This window comes from Pongo abelii, chromosome 2, assembly GCF_028885655.2.
Source record: "Pongo abelii isolate AG06213 chromosome 2, NHGRI_mPonAbe1-v2.0_pri, whole genome shotgun sequence".
NCBI classification, from domain to species: domain Eukaryota; kingdom Metazoa; phylum Chordata; class Mammalia; order Primates; family Hominidae; genus Pongo; species Pongo abelii.
Genome location: NC_085928.1, coordinates 12,927,510 through 12,947,781, shown reverse-complemented (window position 1 = coordinate 12,947,781; position 20,272 = coordinate 12,927,510). Strand labels below are relative to the sequence as shown.

Here is a 20,272-nt window from a genome sequence, read left to right as displayed (position 1 = left end):
AAATTATAACACATTTATACAATGAAATAAATGAAGAAATGGCATATGAATTGATATGAAATGTCTCCAAGATAGATTGTTAAAGGAAAAAAGGTGCAGAACATGTGTATAACATGCTAACTTTTGTGTATAGAGAATGTGAGACTCTACATTCCCATTTGCTTGTATATCCATAAAGAAATGCTGGATGTATGGATGAGAACAGTGGTTACCTCTAGGCCAGGGTAGACAGGAACTGAGCAGGTAGAGAATAAGGATTGGAGGGAGACTTTTCACTCTATATATCTTTTGGGTGTGGAACCGTGTGAGTGTATTATTTATTCAAAAATAAATAATACAATAAAATATAAAACATACACTTATTGTGACCCTCTGCACAAGCAATCTGGTTGTGGATCAGTTCTAGTTCTCCACACCTGGGAGTCTTGGTGTCCCCTGCTAGTCTTAGTACCTGTGTAGAGCTCTTCAGACTGGGTGTTGTGTTGCAGAGGCTAGCACCATTCCTGATGTCACCCTGGGTGAGACGTGGTCCTCAGAATCCAGATTTCCTTTTTTGTCTTTTTCCTTCTCCCACATGTTCTAAGAAAACGTAGATTTCTGGCCAGGCATGGTGGCTCATGCCTGTAATCCCAGTACTTTGGGAGGCTGAGACGGGTGGATCATGAGGTCAGGAGTTCGAGACCAGCCTGGCCAACATGGTGAAACCCTGTCTCCAGTAAAAATACAAAAAAATAGCTGGGTGTGGTGGTGCATGCCTGTAATCCCAGCTACTCAGGAGGCTGAGGCAGGAGAATTGCTTGAACTCGGGAAGCAGAGGTTGCAGTGAGCCAAGAGACTGTGTCTCAAAAAAAAAAAAAAAAAAAAAAAGGGAAAAGAAAATGTAGATTTCCATCGTCCAAAGTGACAGCGGGAGGATGGGCCTTGAGTTTCTCAGGTTGGAGAAGCAGCCCCACGAAGGTTCTGGGTTTGGGTCCACTGTGCATGGGACAGCTCCAAAAGAGGAAGGTCCCAGCACTGCATCTAGTAGTGAGGCATCAGCTGCTCCGGGCTCATGAGGGAGGAGTGGTGGTAGCGATCCCGAGTGGCGAAGTCTGCATTCTCCTGGGTGAGCTGAGTCATCTCCATGTCAACCTTAGCCAGGGACGGCGCCAAGATGATCTGCTCCTGAGGGGACCGCAAGCTCCTGCAGTGAGAGAGACACAGAGGATAGTGAGGACAGAACAGAGACTGAACAATAGACGTGAGTCTACTGGGCATAAAGAAATTATTTGTAAACACACATGTATTTAAATGTTTAAAACATAATTGTTGAAAGGTATATGTACAAGTATATATGAACTCAAAGCATGAGAAATACAAAGTATCAAATAAAATAAAAAGACAGAGAGTGATATTTACCCTCCCTAAGTAGAAAAGTATAAAGCTGTACCTACCTGATAGGAAATAACCAACAAAGAGAGGTTTTGCCTTCCAAATGGTATCATGTTGGGGCTCTGTAGCTTTTCTTTGCTTTTTTTGTCAAAAATAATGGAATGGAGAGGCTGGAAAATTGACAAGAGTAGAAAGAGAAAATTCTCGTAGATGTATTGAAAAGAAAGTTGAATAAGGAGTGATTTCAAGAGCTAAGGCTCACACAGTAAGCAGCTAAGAGGGACTGCAAAGGCTTTTGACACCAAGGTGGCCTCAAGTGAAGAGCAAGTCCCATATGGATTCCACTGTCTCTGGAGTCTCTGCATACAGTTTCGGTCGGGGTAAACTGGGAAAGAAAAATGTTAGGGATGCATAGGGAAAGTGCTAAGAGGAAGAAAGGAGGAAAGCTCAGGTTGGCTGTCCAGGCAGCTGCTACAGAAGGCAGACCCAGTCACAGCTCTGTCCCTAATCAGCTAGGTGGCCTCCAGAAGCCTCTTTACCTTCTTGTGTCTCTATTTTCTCATCTTCCCAGGTCTCTTCCAGTTCCTATAGTCTGTGTTAGGTCCTTAAGTCATACCTTAGACATGGATTTCCTCTTAAAATTTTTACTCTAAAAGAATCATCTACTTTATGAGTAGTAAGGTTCAACTGTTTGAATATGGAATATATTTGAGAGTTGCAAAAAGGTAGAAATCTAATGTTCTAGATCTGTGGAACTTAAACAGAAAGTTTCAACGGACTCTGGCCAAATGTCCTGCTATAGAAGTTCAGATCACATGACTATGGCATTACAGCCAGTTGTTGAGAACATGTATAAATTGTATAGGTCTCTGAGGATTCTTAAGAACTGAATTAACTTCTATAAAGGCTGAATCTCCAAAAAGGTTAGGAGGTGACAAAAATGTCATACCAGTCAACATGTAAGTGTTTTTGCTAATGCTTTTGTTTTGATTTTTTAGGTGAAACCATTACATTCTTCTGAGTCTGGAGAAGTAAAACACTTCACTCTCTAGTCTAGAATGACTTTCGAATCCTCATTTGGACAGTTGCTAGTGCTTCCAGAAAGAAAGCCTTCTCAATGACAGGCTCAACTTCACATAGTTCATGGGAATTGTAGGCATAACAGAGGAAGTAACCTAGCCAAATTCTTCTGCCAAAACACATCTTACATTCTTCTTCTTCTTTGGTTTTGAAGAGCATTTTGGGGGTTACAGTTGGGGACTGGGAGGGGAACTCAAAACTACAAAGCAGAAACACAGCTACCAATCTCTATTTTTATTTTTTATTTTATTTTAATTATTTGAGACAGAGTCTCGTTCTATCGCCCAGGCTGGAGTGCAGTGGTTGATCTCAGCTTACTGCAACCTCTGCCTCCCGGGTTCAAGCAATTCTCATGCCTCAGCCTCCCAAGTAGCTGGGATTACAGGTGTGCACCACCACACCCAGCTAACTTTTGTATTTTTAGTAGAGATGGTGTTTTGCCATGTTGCCGAGGCTGGTCTCGAACTCCTGGCCTAAGTGATCTGCCTGCCTCAGCCTCCCAAAGTGCTGGGATTACAGGTATGAGCCAGTGCGTCTGGCCAATCTCTATTTTAAAATAAATCACCATTTTCTGGTTCTTTTTTTTCGAGACAAGGTCTCACTCTATAGCTCGAACTGGAGTGCAATGGTGCGATCTCAGCTTACTGAAACCTCCGCCTCCTGGGTTCAAGTGATTCTCCTGCCTCAGCCTCCTCAGTACCTGGGACTATAGGCACCTGCCACATGCCTGGTGACAGGGTTTTGCCATGTTGGCCAGGCTGGTCTCGAACTCCTGACTTCAGGTGACCTACCCGCCTCAGCCTCTCAAAGTCCTGGGGTTACATGTGTGAGCCACTGCGCCCAGCCTTTCTTGGTTCTTTCAACCTCCTGAATAACCATCCCAAAATATCGCCCAGCAGCCATGGTGAGGCCAATAAGTTTGATGTTGACTTAGCTGAGGCCTCTGCCGCCCACCTCACAGCCCACAGAGCCTGGTGTTTGTGTTATGAATGGTGTGGACTGATTCTACTCCAACCAAAGTACTGTCCTTTTCTAAGAATAATCTCCCCCTAGTATGTTCTTCTTTCTACATAGCACTGCTGTGACCTCCAAGGTGAAATCCTAGGAATTCAGAGTACAACATAAGGACTGGTGACCTCCCATGGCATTTTTAGGCTTTAAAACCAGAAATGACTAAAAATATTCCTGTAAATCAGGCAAGGCAAAAAAATAGTCTCACCCACACACCACTGGCAGCTCCAGAATCTGTAGGCAGCTTTTACACAGAATCTATTTCCATTTAAAACTCTACTCTTTCTCAGGACTGGGTTGTAGGGGAGAAGAGATCAGTGAAAAAATGTTGTGACCTGGCTCACCCAACCTTGTGCATCCAACAGGACAAGAGGCAGAAAGATCACTCACCCTCTCTGCAGCTCCACATGGGACATTGAGCCCAGCTGGCCCAAGTAAGCAGATGACAGGGTGCTCCCCATGCACCCCAGCCTCCATCCCTGGGCCCTCTCCCTGTTGGTTTCTATAGCCCTTGCTGCTGCTTCTTGTCATCCCAAGCTCCAGCACAAAGGCTTTATTTCTTGTGCCATCTTGAATAGATTGGCAATTGTTTGTGAAGAGTTGTCTTAAATAGGATTCTTGGGAATGGAGAGTGTTTAATGGGCATGGTGATGATAGCACAGCAATGTGAATGTCCTTAATGCCACTGAACTGCACACTGCACGTAAACCTGGCTAAGATGGTACATCTCATGTCACACGTATTTCACTTTTTTTTTTTTTTTTTTTTTTTTTTGAGATGGAGTCTCACTTTGTCGACCAGGCTGGAGTTCAGTGGCGCAATCCCAGCTCACTGCAAACTCTGCCTCTCGGGTTCAAGTGATTCTCCTGCCTCAGCCTCCCTAGAAGTTGGGATTATAGGCACGCCACCATGCCCAACTAATTTTTGTATTTTTAGTAGAAATGGGGTTTCACTATGTTAGCCAGGCTGGTCTTGAACTCCTGACCTCAGGTGATCTGCCCACCTCGGCCTCCCAAAGTGCTGAGATTACAGGCGTAAGCCACCACACCCAGCCCTATTTTACCATAATTTTTTAAATGAGGGGAATAAAGGATTATGAAGTTACATCTGGGATCAATGGGAAAGGATCCCACGATCCACTAGCAATGTCTGAACATGCAGGGTGGAAATATTAGCAAGTACAACCTGGACATCTAGAGTCTCAAAAACAAACCAAAAAAATGCAACCAAATGAACACTCGGTTGGGTTCTGCCTGGGATTTTCCCAGCCTGCAGCTCTAGCTCCTCACTGATATTGAAAGGGGATGGAAGGGTGGGTGTAATTCCCCAGAATCCCAGGGCCTTAAAAGGTAAGAAGCAGTGGTACTGCAAGAGTGGAGGAGAAGGAGTGAGATTAGGGCACATGTGAAATATACCTTCTCTATGAGGCTTCTATTTCTCAGGAAAGTTTTTTTCTCCTTTCCTGTATATCTGACCATGGAGGTCCCACAGAAATCCTCCAGGATCTCCGCTTTATATCTATACTTGGCCTCTGCACTGTCCCCAACCCAGTCATGTCAACTACCTCTGACTCAGATGGAAGAATGTACGTCCTGGTGCTACATTTCCCTTGGGCTTTAATCTTGTGTGTGATTATGCCTTGATGTTAATGTGTCTTAGACTGTAAACTCACTGAGAGTAGTGACTTATCACCCCAGCAACCAGATTCTAAATAAAGCCTCTGTTCTTGATGACTGAGGATAAGAAGGGAAGAGGACATGAGCCTAGAGGAAGCTTCTGATGAGCCGAATCTGGGGGCTGAGTGTGGTGGAGTGCAGACAGGAGCAACATCTGAGTCTCCCGGAGGTGCCCAGTTGTTAGGTTCCCATGCCACAATCCAGGCCCAAGCCCAGCCAGGAATGCGACACCCTTGGCACCTCCCAGGACTCTGGACACTCATCCATTCTAGTACTGGCTCCAAATTGGCACAGACCTGCAGGAGGGGAGCAAGAGAGACCTCATCCACCGGAAAAAGCTGAAGTTGGAGGCTGATCCTGCAGGGAAGACATATACATAACCATTTTTGAAGGTTCTACATATGCATCTAGAAGCTCAGTTTTAATAGGGTGAATGCATACCCCAATACACACACATGCACAGAATTAACAAAAATGTTTTCCTTTTTCAGTCTAACCAAATAATATTGTAATCCTCCATGAAAGCAGCCTACTAAGGACTTTTACTCATGTGAATCTTTCAAAAATTTATTTCCAAACTCCAAAATCACTCCCAAAAAACTGGATAAAGTGCTATAAAGACAAATGCAGAAGACTTGCTAACTTTAGTCTTAAGAATTAAAAAACTTTGATAAATTTTTTAAGATTCATACTGACAAATGTTGAACACACGCTATAAAATTTTCTACTAGACCATACACTGAGAATAGGGAACATGTCTTTTTCATCCTTATAATCATCACAGTACCTCACAGGATCTGGCACTTAAGAATTTTTTTAACAGGTGTTAAGTGAATCAAATAGTTCCACATGTAGAAATGTTAGAGCTGAAGTTTGAAGTGACATTGTTGTTGATTCTAGCCAAATAATCCTGACATCAAACACACAGATTTGAATAGGGTTTATCAATTGAAAAAAATCCATTCCTCCATTGGTGTAGGTTTAAAAAAATTCACATAGTAAATTATATATAACTTTAGAGAAACAAATCAAATGTGATTTTAGAAAATGCTTTTCTAAATTATACATACATATGATTGAAAATTGGTTAGATAATGTGCAATATGTGATCAGGAAAATAGCATTATTTTAAGAGGCTTATGTTAGAATCTCCACAAATATCAACAGTATGCAGCTGATAACGTGTTTCCTCAATACCATTTGGGCCCTTATGGCTAAAGGGAAGATAAATTTTAGATCTGCATTTGCAATTGCAAAGAGAAGACTTCTAATACATTTTGAGATTGTCAGAAGGAAAAAAATAAACATAAACATTTTATTAACTCACCCTACTTAAGTGTGATAATTTAGATTCTAAATTATTTGAATTTTAGATGGACATTGGCCTGAAATTTGATTTCATGTTTTCCTATGAATAGATTTCTAGGAAATAATTGAAATTTCTTAAGATCAAACTACTTTTTAAGAAATAAAGAAGCAATCACTGAAGTAATCACTGTTAATTAAAATATATTCTATCCATGAAGTCAGCTAACATAAGGACCTCTTCTTAACATTACTGTTTTTCTAAATCATTATTTTTAATACACACATGACTTAAAATGTTTGAAGTGCATTTCTTTCAAAGTGTTTGAAGTGCATCAGACTATTCTAATTCTGAAGAACCTTTTTTTTTTTTTTTTTTGAGTCGGAGTCTCACTCTGTTGCCCAGGCTGGAGTGCAATGGCTTGATCTCGGCTCACTGCAACCTCCACCTACTGGGTTCAAGCAATTCTCCTGCCTCAGCTTCCTGAGTAGTTGGGATTACAGGCACTTGCCACCATGCCCGGCTAATTTTTGTATTTTTAGTAGAAATGGGGTTTCACCATATTGGCCAGGCTGGTCTTGAACTCCTGACCTCATGATCTGCCCGCCTCGGCCTCCCAAAGTGCTGGGATTACAGGCGTGAGCCACCTCGCCTGGCAAACATTTTTTTTTTTTTTTTTTTTAGTTTGCCTAAATAGTTATGGGCTATTTGATTTAGTTAGTAGTTGTAACAAGTTGCTTTATTTTAAATGGGAGCATCATAGGATTTTGCTGAAAAGGGCTCTCTAATGTATTTTTAAACAGCTTTATTATTAAGGAATAATTGATAGGCAATAAACTGTGTATTGACTATATTTTCTTGTTTTCTATATTCTGGATGCCCTGGCATTTTGTATCTTGATCCTGGAGGGTCTAGCTAATTCCTAGATACTGAATAGCAAACAATTCTCCAGTGGGTGGGCTTTTGATATAAAACCAACCAATCCAGGGCCCTCCCCTTAATGTAGTTCTTTATCAAACTCTCCCACACCAAGCTAATATTACCCCTGCCCTAAAACACACCAGGACGAGACAACTATAGTTCATCCCTGTAGCCCAGAGTCTGCTAAAATTACTCGAATTATTCAATCCTAGCCTTACACAGTGTAACTACCCTGCCTTGCTCATTCCTCTCCACAAAAACCCAAAAAAGGCTCTAGGCCATGATTTCCCCTCTTCCTCTTCTGCCCCATAACTAACCCTGGTCCATCCCACGTGGCCCCGCATGGCAGGACAAGCCTCCTGTTTCTAACGATCTTCCTCCTTCATGACAGTCATTTCCAGGTCTGTGTGTTTTACCCGATTAAAACAAATCCTGGGTACATCTGCAGAACAAACTGCATGTAAACACAGTCCATGACTTACAATTATTCTTCACGATTGGTTTATCAGGACAGAATCCCATCATTAAGTCAAGGAGTGTCTGTATTTAAAGTATACAATTTGGTCTGTGTGTGTGTGTATATATATATATACACACATCTAACCATATGTACACTGTGAAACCATCACACAAGCAAGATAATGAACATGTCTAGCACCTCCAAAAGTTTCCTCAAGCCACTTCATAAGATCTCTCTCCCAGGTATCCTTACTCCACCCCCATTCAAAAGTATCCACTGATCTGCTGTCACTATAAATTAAACCCAGCCTTAAAAGTATTTTTTGAAGGTCAGAAGTCCTTAATTTTGATAAAGTCCAATTTATAAATGTTTTCATGCTTTTGTTGTATTTAAGAAATCTTTGCTAACTCACAGTCGCAAAGGTTTTTCTCTTACATTTCCTTCTAGAAATTTTATAGGTTTAAGTTTCACATTTAGTTCTAATATCCATTTTGAGTTATATTTTTATATGGTATGATATATAGGTGGAAGTCTACTTTCTGCATATGGCTTTCTGGTTGTTTCAGTGCCATTTGTTGAAAGACTATTCTTTCCTCCCACTGAATTACCTTTGAATCTTTTTCAAAAATCAGTTGACCATATATGTGTGGGTCAGTTTCTGAATCCTCTACTCTATCCATTGATTCACTTGTCTAGCTCTTCCACATCACACTGTCTTGATGACTTTAGCTTTAAAATCAGTCTTGAAATCAGAAAGTGCAAGTCTTACAACCTTATTCTTCTTTTACAAAATTGGTTGGGCTATTAGGTCCTTTGCATTTCCATATAAATATTTTAGAATCTGACAATTTTTATAAAAAGGCAGCTGAGATTTTTGACTGGGATTATGTTAAATCTATATAAAAATAGAGGGATAATTGAAATTTTAAGAATATTAAGTCTTCCAGTTCATGAACATAGTATATCTCTTCATTTATTTAATTTACTCTTTAATTTTTTTTTTAGAAATGCTTTGTAGTTTTCCTTTTCTCATCTGTAAATATGGTGAATTACATTGACTAACTTCAAATGCTAAATGAACCTTGCATTCCTGGAATAAACCCACTTGATTATGGTGTATTATTCTTTTTACATATTATTGCATTCAATTCGTTAAAATTTTGTAAAGATTTTTGCATCTATATTCATGAGATATGTTAGTCTATAGTTTTCCAAAGAGTTTGTATAGAGTTAGTATTTTTTCTTCCTTAAATGTTTTGTTGAATTTATTAGTAAAGCTGTCTGGTCATAGACTTTTCTCTCTGGTAAGGTTTTTAATGACCAGTTTAATTTCTTTAATAGATGACCTGAATAGCCCCGTATCTATTTCTTCTTGAGTGAGCTTTGATAGTTTGTATCTTTCAAGGAATTTGTCCAATTCATCTAAGTTGTCAATTTATCAAGAGAAAGTTGTTTATATGATTTCTTTATTTCACTTTTAATATCTATAGGATTTCTAATGATGTCATCTCACTCATTCCTGGTATTGGTAGTTTGTGCTTCTTCTTCTTTTATTCTGATCAGTCTGGCTAGAGGTTTATCAATTTTACTGATCTTCTCACATAATCAGTTTTTTGCTTCATTTGCATTCTCTATTTTTTTCTGTTTTACATTTTATTAATTTCTACTCTGATCTATTCTGATTTATTATTTCCTTTTTTTCTTCTTACTTTGGGTTTAATTTGCTCTTCTTTTTCTAGTTTCTTAAGTTGGATGTTGGGATCATTGATTTGCAAATGATCTTCTTTTCTAATGTAAGCATTTGATGCTATAAATTTCCCTTAGCTACATCTCACAATTTTGCTGTTCCATTTTCACTTTTATTCAGTTCAAAATACTTTGTAATTTCACTCTGCTTTCTTCTTTGAATCATGGATTATTTATTTTCTGTATTTTAATTAGGGTTATGTAATATTCTTTAGTTTCTAAATACTTGGGGATTTTCTTTTCTTTTTTTAATTTTTAATTTAGGAGACAGAGTCTTGTTATTTTGTCCAGGCTGGCCTCAAACTCCTGGCCTCAAGCAATTCTCCTGCCTTAGCCTCCAAGTAGCTAAGACAACAGGTGTGTGCCAACTGTGCCTGGCTTATTCAAGGATTTTCTGGTATCTTTCTGTTATTTATTTCTAATTACTCCCCCCTCTGGTCAGAGAGCATACTCTGTTCTTGAATTGACTTGAATACTTTTAAATTTATTGAAATATTTTTTGTGTACTAGAATATAGTCTCTCCTGGTAAATGTTTCATGTATAATTGAAAAGAACATATATTCTGCTGTTTTGGGGCCGAATGTTCTCTAACTGTCAATTAGGCCAGGTTTGTTGATAGTGTTAGTCAAGTCTTCTGTAGACTTACTGATTGTATACTTATTTATCAATTATTAGGAAGGAGGTATTGAAATCTCTGACTATGGTTGTGAACTTTTCTATTTCTTCTTGTAGTTCTATCAGGTTTTGGTTTGTATATTTCAAAGCTGTGTTTTTAAGTGCATAAATGTTAAGCTTTGTTATGTCTTCCTGATGTGTTTTTCCCTTCAGCTTTATGAAATCACCCTCTTTATCACTGTAATATTCTTTTCTCCAAACTCTACTTTGCCTAATGTTAATATAGCTACCCTGGCTTTGTTTTTCATTAGTGTTAGCCTGATGTATCTTTTTCTTTTCTTTTACTTTTAACATGTTTGTGTCTTTATATTTAAAGGAGGATTCTTGTAGGCAGCATATAGTTGGGTCATGCTTTTTCATTCAATCTGACAATCTTTGGCATTCAATTAGGGTGTTTAGACCACCCATATCTAGTGTGATTATTGATATTGCTGGGATTACATATACATAAACCATCTTGTTATTTGTTTTTTGTTTGTTTCATTTGTCCTTTATTATCTTTTCTTCTTTTTCTGCCTTATTTTGATTGAGTACTTTTTATCTCCTTTATTGGTTTAACTATAACTGTTGTGTTATCTTAGGTTGCTTTAGGGTTTATAGTATACATTTTAAACTTACCACAATATGCCATCAAGTGATGTTATAGTATTTCACAAAGTATAAGAAACTTACAACAGTATACTTTCACTTCACTGCTAGCTCTTGGACTATTGTTATCCATTTCACTTCTACATATCTTATAAACCTCACACTAAGTTATTATTTTTATTGGTAATCATTCACGTGCTTGTCACAGTTCTCCTCCTAGATTATTTGAAAATGGGATTCACATCTGAATCAGTGTTGGCATTCAACTGATATTCAAAACCTTTTTTTTTTCCAATGAATGGTAAAGAGAATGAGGGAGCCAGTGACAAAATGGCTCTGCTGCTTACCAAGGTGAAGTCCTGGACTGGCCCGGCCAATGTAGAAATACACGATGGCAGCAACACCCATGTTAACCAGGGTATACACCCACTGTATCACAAACATGATGAGAAGGGACCCAACAGCCTGTGAAAACAGAGTAGGAAGAGCAAATCACCTAATGGCTTTCTACATGGTAAGCAAGCCACAAGGCTAATGTCTTCAGCAGCAACATTCCCTCTCATCAACTTCTGATCACTGTAAAAGTCTGAATAATTGAAGTTTATGAATAATTCAAAAAACCTCACTTAAGCAGATATTTGGGCAGATACCCTCTGAAAATAACTCTTTAATTAAAACTATCAACTAGGTATTCTATCTTATCTCCTTGTCCCATTCCTCCCTATAACAAACAAATTAGGATGAAAGTATGATAACTTAGTGTACCTTAAAATTTGGTAACCCAGAAGTTATCATAGACAATTATTTAAAAAGGAAATTATTGATTAAAATAAGTGGTTCGTTAAATGTAATCTTGCCATATGTAGTCTCATCTAAATTCTAATACAACAGGCAAATCACATTGCTTCTAATTAGGCCCTCCATCTTTCCTCCCCCTCAGCCCAAGATCACACATGTGTCCACCTGAACTCTGTCCCGAGAACAACTGAGACCAAGATGAAGTTACTCACCCCCAACAGGGAGACCCAGGGGTTGCACATGTGGGTATAGAAAGAAGTGGATCTTCTCCGGACATCTTGTTCTTGGAGCCTGGACTTCAGGAAGAAATCTAAAAAAAGCCAAAGATTTGGCTGCCAAATTGCTATCAACCCTCTACTGTTTTTTAGGAGAAAATACCTATGAGTTCCTCTTCCCCAATTTTGTAACTTAGCCTAAAAGACATCTCCCAGGGCTTGCTCTTGGAGAAGGAAGAAAGAAGTGTTTATGGCCTCCCACCAGCCAAGGATCTGAGAAAGAAAGGGAAGAGAGAGACAGAGTGGAGAGAGGAAGGTCCTCTGATGCCCAAGACACAACTGTCCAGATATGTCATCTGGGGCAACTGGAAACCCAGCTCTCCCCTCTTTTTCAGATGTAAGGTGTTAGAGTGGGAGAACTAGACATCTGGTATTCTTGGCTCCCAGGTGTAACCACTGGGACTGCTAGGGCAGGTTGGCTTTTGTCTAATGAGAGATGGTCTTTGCTACCTTCTGACTCTGAAAGTTAGCTCATGTTAGACCTGTCTCAGGTATCAACCAGAAACTGATGAAGGAGAAAGATGGAGGGAGAATAGCTCCTCTGATTCCTTCCTCTGGCAATTGAAACGGCTGAGGGGAAAGGGGCCTGGAAATAAACAAATGCATGATCCCACCTCATCCTTTCAGGCACAACAGGGCTTCTCAGAGCTATGTCATGTTCTATTCAGCTCTGCATTCTTACTTTACAGCTGGTTCCAGAAGCGCTCCATTTAAAAATAATAATAATTTTTCAATGTCAGAGTAATGAAGTTTGGGCTTTTAGTGTAAGCCTCACCCAAATAGTGTACACTGTAGCCATTAGGCAATTTCTCATCTCTCAATCCCACCCTCCTACCTTTCTGAGTCTCCAATGTCTATTACTCCACAATCTGTGTCAATGTGTACACATTATTTAGCTCCCACTTATAAGTGAAAACATGTGGCATTTGACTTTCTATTTCTGCAGAAATGCTCAATTTAACTATGAAAATGCATCTAGATTGTTTAACAATATGGTCTAATCACCATGAACACCACAATAATGTTTCAAATAAATGATATGTTGGATTAACTTCGCAGTATGTTTATACTTCATTTCAACACTAAAACTTCAGGTGTTCTCAACCTTCATAGTTTGTTGCTCAGGAAATATAGTAGAAAGCTCCGTATGTAGCCCTTCTCTGTTCTCCAATATCAAATTTCTGCTTCAGCCAAACTGTCTTGACTGTGCCATCTCCTCTGCCCAGCCCTTCCTTCTTCACTATGGTCCAGATCCTGTCTCATATACCAGTGTTCTTCCACACCTCAACCACTCCTGATGTGTTGGTTCCTGGAATCTATCTGGGATCAACGTCTCATGGATCCCCTAGCCCTCTGCTTATCTAACTCCTATGCATCCCTCAGGTCTCAGCTCAGTTATCACTTCCTCAGGGAAATCAGCCCCCACAGGAAAATCTAAATATATTCCCTCATACCATTAATATTTCCTTATGGCCCATTTCCTTCACAGCACTTACCATCATTTGTAGTTGTATACTTATTTACATGTTTCTATGCCCACTGGATTATATGCTTCATGGGGGTAGGTTCCACATCCATCTTGAGCCTAAGGCTTGGCATGTAGCAGAACTCACTAAGTATTCCTAGTCCAACTCTCCCATCCTCTCTGGTCACTGTTGCTTTATGACCTAGCCCCTTTGAAGCACATGCCATCAGACTATTTCACACCCTACCCTTTATCATTACAGTCTTTTACCAACTTGTCATTCTTCTCTTGCTTGTTAAATATTTCAGCCCCTGGCTCACCATCTTTTTCTCTATCAGCATCCATTGTCATCCTTGGTGACTTCTACAAAAAAAACTCATCCAAAGCCCTTCTTTCTTGATTCCTTGAAATCCTCATACTAATAATCTTTTCTTTCGCTCATCTCAACCACCAACTCCCTTAGCTGCACTTGCGGTGTGTCATTAACAGTAACCTTACACTTCCTAAATCATGACTTTAAGCAATCTACTCTCAGCCCATAACCTCCTTTAAAAACAATGTTAAGCTCATTTGCTCTGCTGTTCCTCATTCCAACCATTCATAGTCTACAGAGGGACCTTTAGATAATTTGCCTTAGTATGTTTTTGATTTCCATCACCTACCTCCCGCTTTCCCTAACCTCTTACCTACATACACATCTGCTCCCATGCTTCAGCATTACTCAGCAGCCTCATACCTAGGCAACTCATCCTCCTACTCTCCAATAGAACAAATTTACAAGCTCTCTTCTCCAAAGAGAACTTATCATGTTCTTTCATCACCCAATTAGCCAATTCACTTGCATCTATACCATCTATTCTGCCTTCCTTCCTTTCATGGTGGATGAACAGCCTCTGATCCTAACTAAGGCCCATCCCTCCACTTGTGCCAGGATCCCATCCCTTTTGGGCTGTTCAAGGACTTTGTTCTCACATCATCAATTTTTCTGTCCCCTACTGAATCATTCCCATCAAATACAAATATACTGTCATCTCTCCCACCTAAACAAATGTCTACAGGTCACCCCTAGTTATTGTCCTATTTCTGTGTCTCCCTTATAGCAAACCTTCTCAAAAGAATTGCCTATGCAGTCTCTATATCCCATTATTTCCCCAACCCACTCTTAATGATTGTATCCACTTTTCCACTAAAACTACTCTTACCAAAGTTGCCAATGATTTGAATCTTTTCAAATTCTGTGGTCAACTCCTAGTCCTCATCCCATTTGATCTTTCAGGCAGCATCTGATACATGTGATCACTTTCTCCTTCTTGAAACAATTTTTCCTCTAAGATGCCTCACTCTCTTGATTTTTCTATGTCACTGCCCACTCTCTCAGTCTTCTTTGCTGGCTCGCCTCCTACTTTCAGCCTGAAAATATTGGAGTATTCCAACATTCAGTCTTCAGCATTCCTTTTTTCCATGTATACCCACTCCTAAGAGATTTCTTCTAGTCTCACGGCTTTAAATGCTACTGATATACTGATGACTCCAAGTTTACATCATCCTCGACCTCTCCCTTGAACTTAAGTTTTGAATGCTTATTGTCTTCTCAGTATCACCCATTAGTTGGCTAATAAGCACCTTAAACTTAACATGACTAACACAGAAATCTATTCACCTCAAATCTTCATTTGAATAAATAACACCACCATTTACACACACATGTAAGATTCATCCTGACTCCCTTCTTTCTCTCACACTATACTTATTCCATCCATAAACCTTGTTGATTCTACTATCAAAATATATTCTGAATACAATGACTCCTCACTGCCTCCATTGCTCCCATCCTAGTCCAACCCACTTCATCTTTCACCCATTTACTGCAACGGGCTCCTGTGGTGCAGATCACAGCTAGAGTACAGTCCCCAGGATTTCTCACTGTTAGGTGTAACCATGTGACTAAGTTCTCAGCAACAGAATGTGAACAGAAGCAGTGAGTGCCACTTCTGGCCCAAAGTCTTTAAGAGAATGTGTGCCTCTTCTCTGTGCACTTTCCCCTTCCTCTGCCTGAAATCTGAATGTGGTAACACAGTCTTGACTCTGCACACGACTAGGTCCGAGGGCACAGTGAAGTCATACTAATGGCAGGAGCCTGAATCCCTGAGTGGATGCATGAAACACAGCCTCCCATGGAGTTGGAACACCCTTCTTGAACTGTAAAGCAATTAAATAACATTTTTTGGTTATTTGTTTAGCCTACCCTAATTAATACACCTCCAAATTGGCCTTGGCTCTCTCTCTTACCTCTAAAAGCCAGTGATCTTCTTAAATCCTGACTCTGGTCACATTGTAGCTGTAGCTAGAACTTTCAGAGTCTTCCATTACACTCACAATGGCCCACATGGCCCTATACACTGCCCCCCCCCCCCCCCGACTTTCCTCACTGGACCCCTCTCAACTCTCTTCCCTGGCTCACTGCTCTCCAGTCACTACTGGGCCTCTGCCATTCTTGATGAGTTGCCAGTCCAGTTCCCACCTGGACCTTTTTACATGCCAGGTCCTCTACCTGGAATTCTTCAACCTCTCTGCATGGCTCACTGCTTCATGCAATTCAGTTCCCCATTAAAATATCATCTTCCCAGTGAGACCTTTTCTAATAAACCTATCTGAAACAGTGCATCTTCCTCCCCACCCTGGTCTCTCTTTATTATTATTCATTATACTTATCACTTATTGACATCACAGTATGGTATTTACTTGTTGATCATATGTCTTCCCCTACTAGAATGTAAGCTCTACAACAGCAAAAACCTTCTATTTCTATTCAGCATGTTCCCCCAGCACTTAGGACAGTGTCTGGAATGTACGAGGTGTTCCATACATGTGAGTGAATGAATAAATCATTCTACACCTTGAGAAGACTTCATCCTCTCAACATCTATTTGCATTCATCATGTGCCTCCAAGTATTATGCTTATCTTTTTTTATCTCTATACCTTCAGGGATAAGGATCCTCTTTTATATTCTAAATCCCGACTCTAGGCATTTAGAAATTTGTGTATAGGAAGTGCTCAGTAAAAGTCTCCTTAATAATTATGGATTAAAATAAAGTCTGCAAGATTGATCTGAATGGATGGCTCTATTACCTTTCAAAAAATAAATAATTCTGTTATGATTGCCATTAATTAAATTGTATAGTTTTAACAATTTAATTAAATTGGTTATTTGTTTAGTTTTGTACTTATCACTTATTGACATCACAGTGTGTATTTGCTTATTTATCATACGTCTTCCCCTACTAGAATGTAAGCTCTACAACAGCAAAAACCTTCTATGTCTATTCAGCATGTTAAATTGTGTAGTTTTAACAATTTAATTAGTGGCAATCATAACAATTATTTTAAAAATTGTTTAATTTTAACAATTTAATTAACGGCAAACATAGGCTTAGTAAAATACAGTTGCCCTCTTGGTTATTAAGAAGGAACACTAGGCCAGGCGCAGTGGCTCACACCTGTAATCCCAGCACTTTGGGAGGCCGAGGCGGGCGCATCATGAGGTCAGGAGATCGAGACCATCCTGGCCAACATGGTGAAACCCCGTCTCTACTAAAAAAATTACAAAAAATTAGCGGGCATGGTGGCACACACCTGTAATCCCAGCTACTTGGGAGGCTGAGGCAGGAGAATTGCTTGAACCCAGGAGACTGAGGTTGCAGTGAGCCAAGTTCACACCACTGCACTCTAGCCTGGGCAACAGAGCAAGACTCTGTCTCAAAAAAAAAAAGAAGAAACACTACTGGTTAAGAACTTATATTTTTGCCTCTCTCTGAGATCTGTCACCTATTAAAGTTCACTCTTTTACAACACTTGATCTTATACAACCTCAATTTTACTGGACGTAAAGGGAATTTTGTGTGTGTGTGTGTGTGTGTGTGTGTGTGTGTGTGTGTGTGTTCTGAGGAACCTGGGCAGAAGTAGTAGGAAAGTTTTGTCCTCTAGGCAGCCACAATGCTGTTTTATATATCAGCAATGTAAGGGAGAATTTATGCAAAGATGCTCAATGACTCTTTGAATAGGTACTACAAAATAGACAATTATTCATAATTCTCAATAGCTAGGGTTTCAAAACTCTTCCAAAGTGACTAAAGGAATTTTTTTTCTTGTCTCAGATTTTGCTGGAAGAAGCAAGTTGTACAAACTTGTCGAGGGGTAAGGGACCGTTTCTCATGCTAGAAATACTAGGAAGTTACAACTAGGCAGGCAATTTTACTTTATCAAGCCTCTACTCATAAAACAAACAAGCATGCATCGTGCATGTTAAAAATGCCAAACATAACAAATATAAGGCAAAATATTAAATTGACTTTTAAAATCTAGTGATATGTCTAAGTTCTATGTTCACAGCAGATATAAACACTTTAAGCATAAAGGAGGAAACCCCAATTATGTTAATTTTTAAATAATAAATTTAAGTAATTTTATAGAAATTACTTAAATATTAAACCCTCTGTGAAAATTCACTTCATATCTTTATCAGAATAAATAAACACGTAGTTCTAATCAGCATGTATAAACTGATAATGTATATTGCCTTAGTCCACACAGAATCATGTTTGAAGTTCATGTGGTATTTTATCATGTTGATGTTATAATTTGCTTAACCACTTTCCAAATGCTGAGCACTTAAGTTATTTCTAATTTGTCATTAGCACAAACAATGCAGCTATGACAATCTTGTACACATTTTTTGGTTTGTTGTTTGGCTGATTTGGGGTTGTTTCCTTGACAAACAGTTCCCTCAAATAGACTTACTAAATCAGGGCAATTAAACAGTTTTGTGTTTCTTGTTACATCTTGAAAGATCATTCTCCACAAAGAATGAACCAGAGGGACTTCTAGCCATGGCAGTATGAAGAGTCAGTGAATCTTCTCCACACACACACTCACACACACACACATAAAAGTATAAAACCAGACAAAATAGTCCAAAACAGTTACTTCAGAGCTCCAGAAATTTACCAGATGAAGAAAACAAATTAAGAAGTATTTATTTTTCAAAAATTTCTAAAGCTGAGGGTAAGAAACATGAAAGCCTGTAGCCTTCTTGCCTAAGCTGCTCCCATTAAGCATGAAGGTGGTCAGAAACCAGCAGTTTGCTGTCAGAGGGGCAAAGCTGATTTGAAGCCAGGGCAAAAGGCTGTGGCTTTATATGCTAAATATGATAAGCACAGTAGAAAAATGAATGGGGAAAATCCTTGCTAGCCTGAAAGTGCAGACCCAGCTAGGGTGAGCAGAAGACCAGCAGAAATTTAATGGGGAGATCCTGGAAATGAGAGCACCATAGAAAGACTAGATAACCTTCCCACATTTTCCTGGATGACTAGAAAACTATGCCCATGCCTGGGGAGGCCTGAAAGAACCTGGCAAAACATAAAACCCAGAGGAGAATGGGGAACTAATTGGATCCAACTTTGACTATGCTTCCCAAGTGACACACAGATCCACTGGCAGAGAGCAGAGCCTTAAGGGCTATGCAGACACAGGGGGCAACCTCCTAGGAAGCAAGGCTAAACAAGTAAGAATAAAAAGCTGACTAACGATATCAGCAGCCACACACCACGGGGGAGGCAGATGCCACAGTTGAAATCCAGGCAATTTAAACAAAAAACCAAAAACTCAGAAATATATATCAGAATAAAGAGTTGCTACAATACATTATTTAAATTGTCTAGTTTTCAACTAAAAATTACAGGACATGCAAAAAACCCAGAAAACTGTGATCCATGCTCAGGAAAGAAAAACATCAAGTAAAAAAAACCTAACTGAGTAGGTTCACATGTTGTATTTAGCAGACAAAGACTTCAAACTCCAAAGAAGCTGTTTAAAAATATGTTTAAAGAATTAAAGAAAAATATAATGTTAATGAGAAAAAAATTAGGATGACAATGACTTTAGAGATGAAGAATACCAACAGAGAAATATAAACTATAGGCCAGGTACAGTGGCTCACGCCTGTAATCCCAGCACTTTGGGAGGCTGAGGCATGCAGATCCCCTGAGGTCAGGAGTTTGAGACCAGCCTGGCCAACATGGTGAAACCCCATCTCTACTAAAAATAAAAAATTAGCTGAGCACGGTGGTGGGCATCTGTAATCCCAGCTACTCAGGTGGCTGAGGCAGGAGAATCGCCTGAACCCAGGAGGTGGAGGTTGCAGTGAGCCGAGATCGCACCATTGCACTCTAGCCTGGGCAACAAGAGTGAAACTCAGTCTCAAAAGAGAGAGAGAGAGAGAGAGAAATATAAACTATAAAAAAGAACCAAATGAAAACTCTACCGTTAGAAAGCACAGTAACAGAAATGAAAAATGTACTAAATGGGATCAACAGAAGATTTGAGATGACAGACGAAAGAATCAGTGAACTTCAAGAGAAAAATGATCCAAAGTGAAGAACAGAGGGGGAAAGGTGGAAGAAAAAGAAAGAGAGTCTCAGAGGCCTAATGGGATAATGTCAAGTATATCAACAAATATGTAATGGAAGTCCCACAGGGACAGGAGAAAAAGAAAGAGCAGAAAAAATACTTGAAAAAATATTAGCCAAAAACTTCCCAAATTTGATGAAAAACTTTAATCAACAGGAAAGAAGGAATGAATCAATTGATGTTGCCTCTAGCAATGTGTACATACACCTAATTATCACAAATCTGCTATTTTTTATTTAAATTTTTATAGCTTAATAGATATGCAACTATATATATATTTATTATTATTGTTTTTAAAAAATAGAGTCTCATTCTTATTGCCCAGGCTGGAGAGCAATGGCACGATCTTGGCTCACTGCAACCTCCACCTCCCAGGTTCAAGCGATTCTCCTGCCTCAGCCTCCCGAGTAGCTGGGATTACAGGCAAGTGCC

At 39.4% G+C, this 20,272-nt stretch overlaps 1 protein-coding gene across 1 annotated transcript in view; it reads right to left on the bottom strand.

The window, feature by feature from the left end:
- Positions 1 to 284: 284 nt before the first annotated feature.
- SLC12A8 (solute carrier family 12 member 8) overlaps positions 285 to 20,272 on the bottom strand; it is a 134,409-nt gene continuing 114,421 nt past the window's right edge. Inside the window, exons 10-13 of the mRNA XM_054551353.2 lie at positions 11,846 to 11,943; positions 11,183 to 11,300; positions 5,435 to 5,495; positions 285 to 1,183 (exon numbers count right to left, since the gene is read on the bottom strand). Of these exons, the coding sequence (XP_054407328.2) occupies positions 1,021 to 1,183; positions 5,435 to 5,495; positions 11,183 to 11,300; positions 11,846 to 11,943 (440 nt within the window). The 3' untranslated portion in view covers positions 285 to 1,020. The remainder of the gene's footprint in view (positions 1,184 to 5,434; positions 5,496 to 11,182; positions 11,301 to 11,845; positions 11,944 to 20,272) is intronic.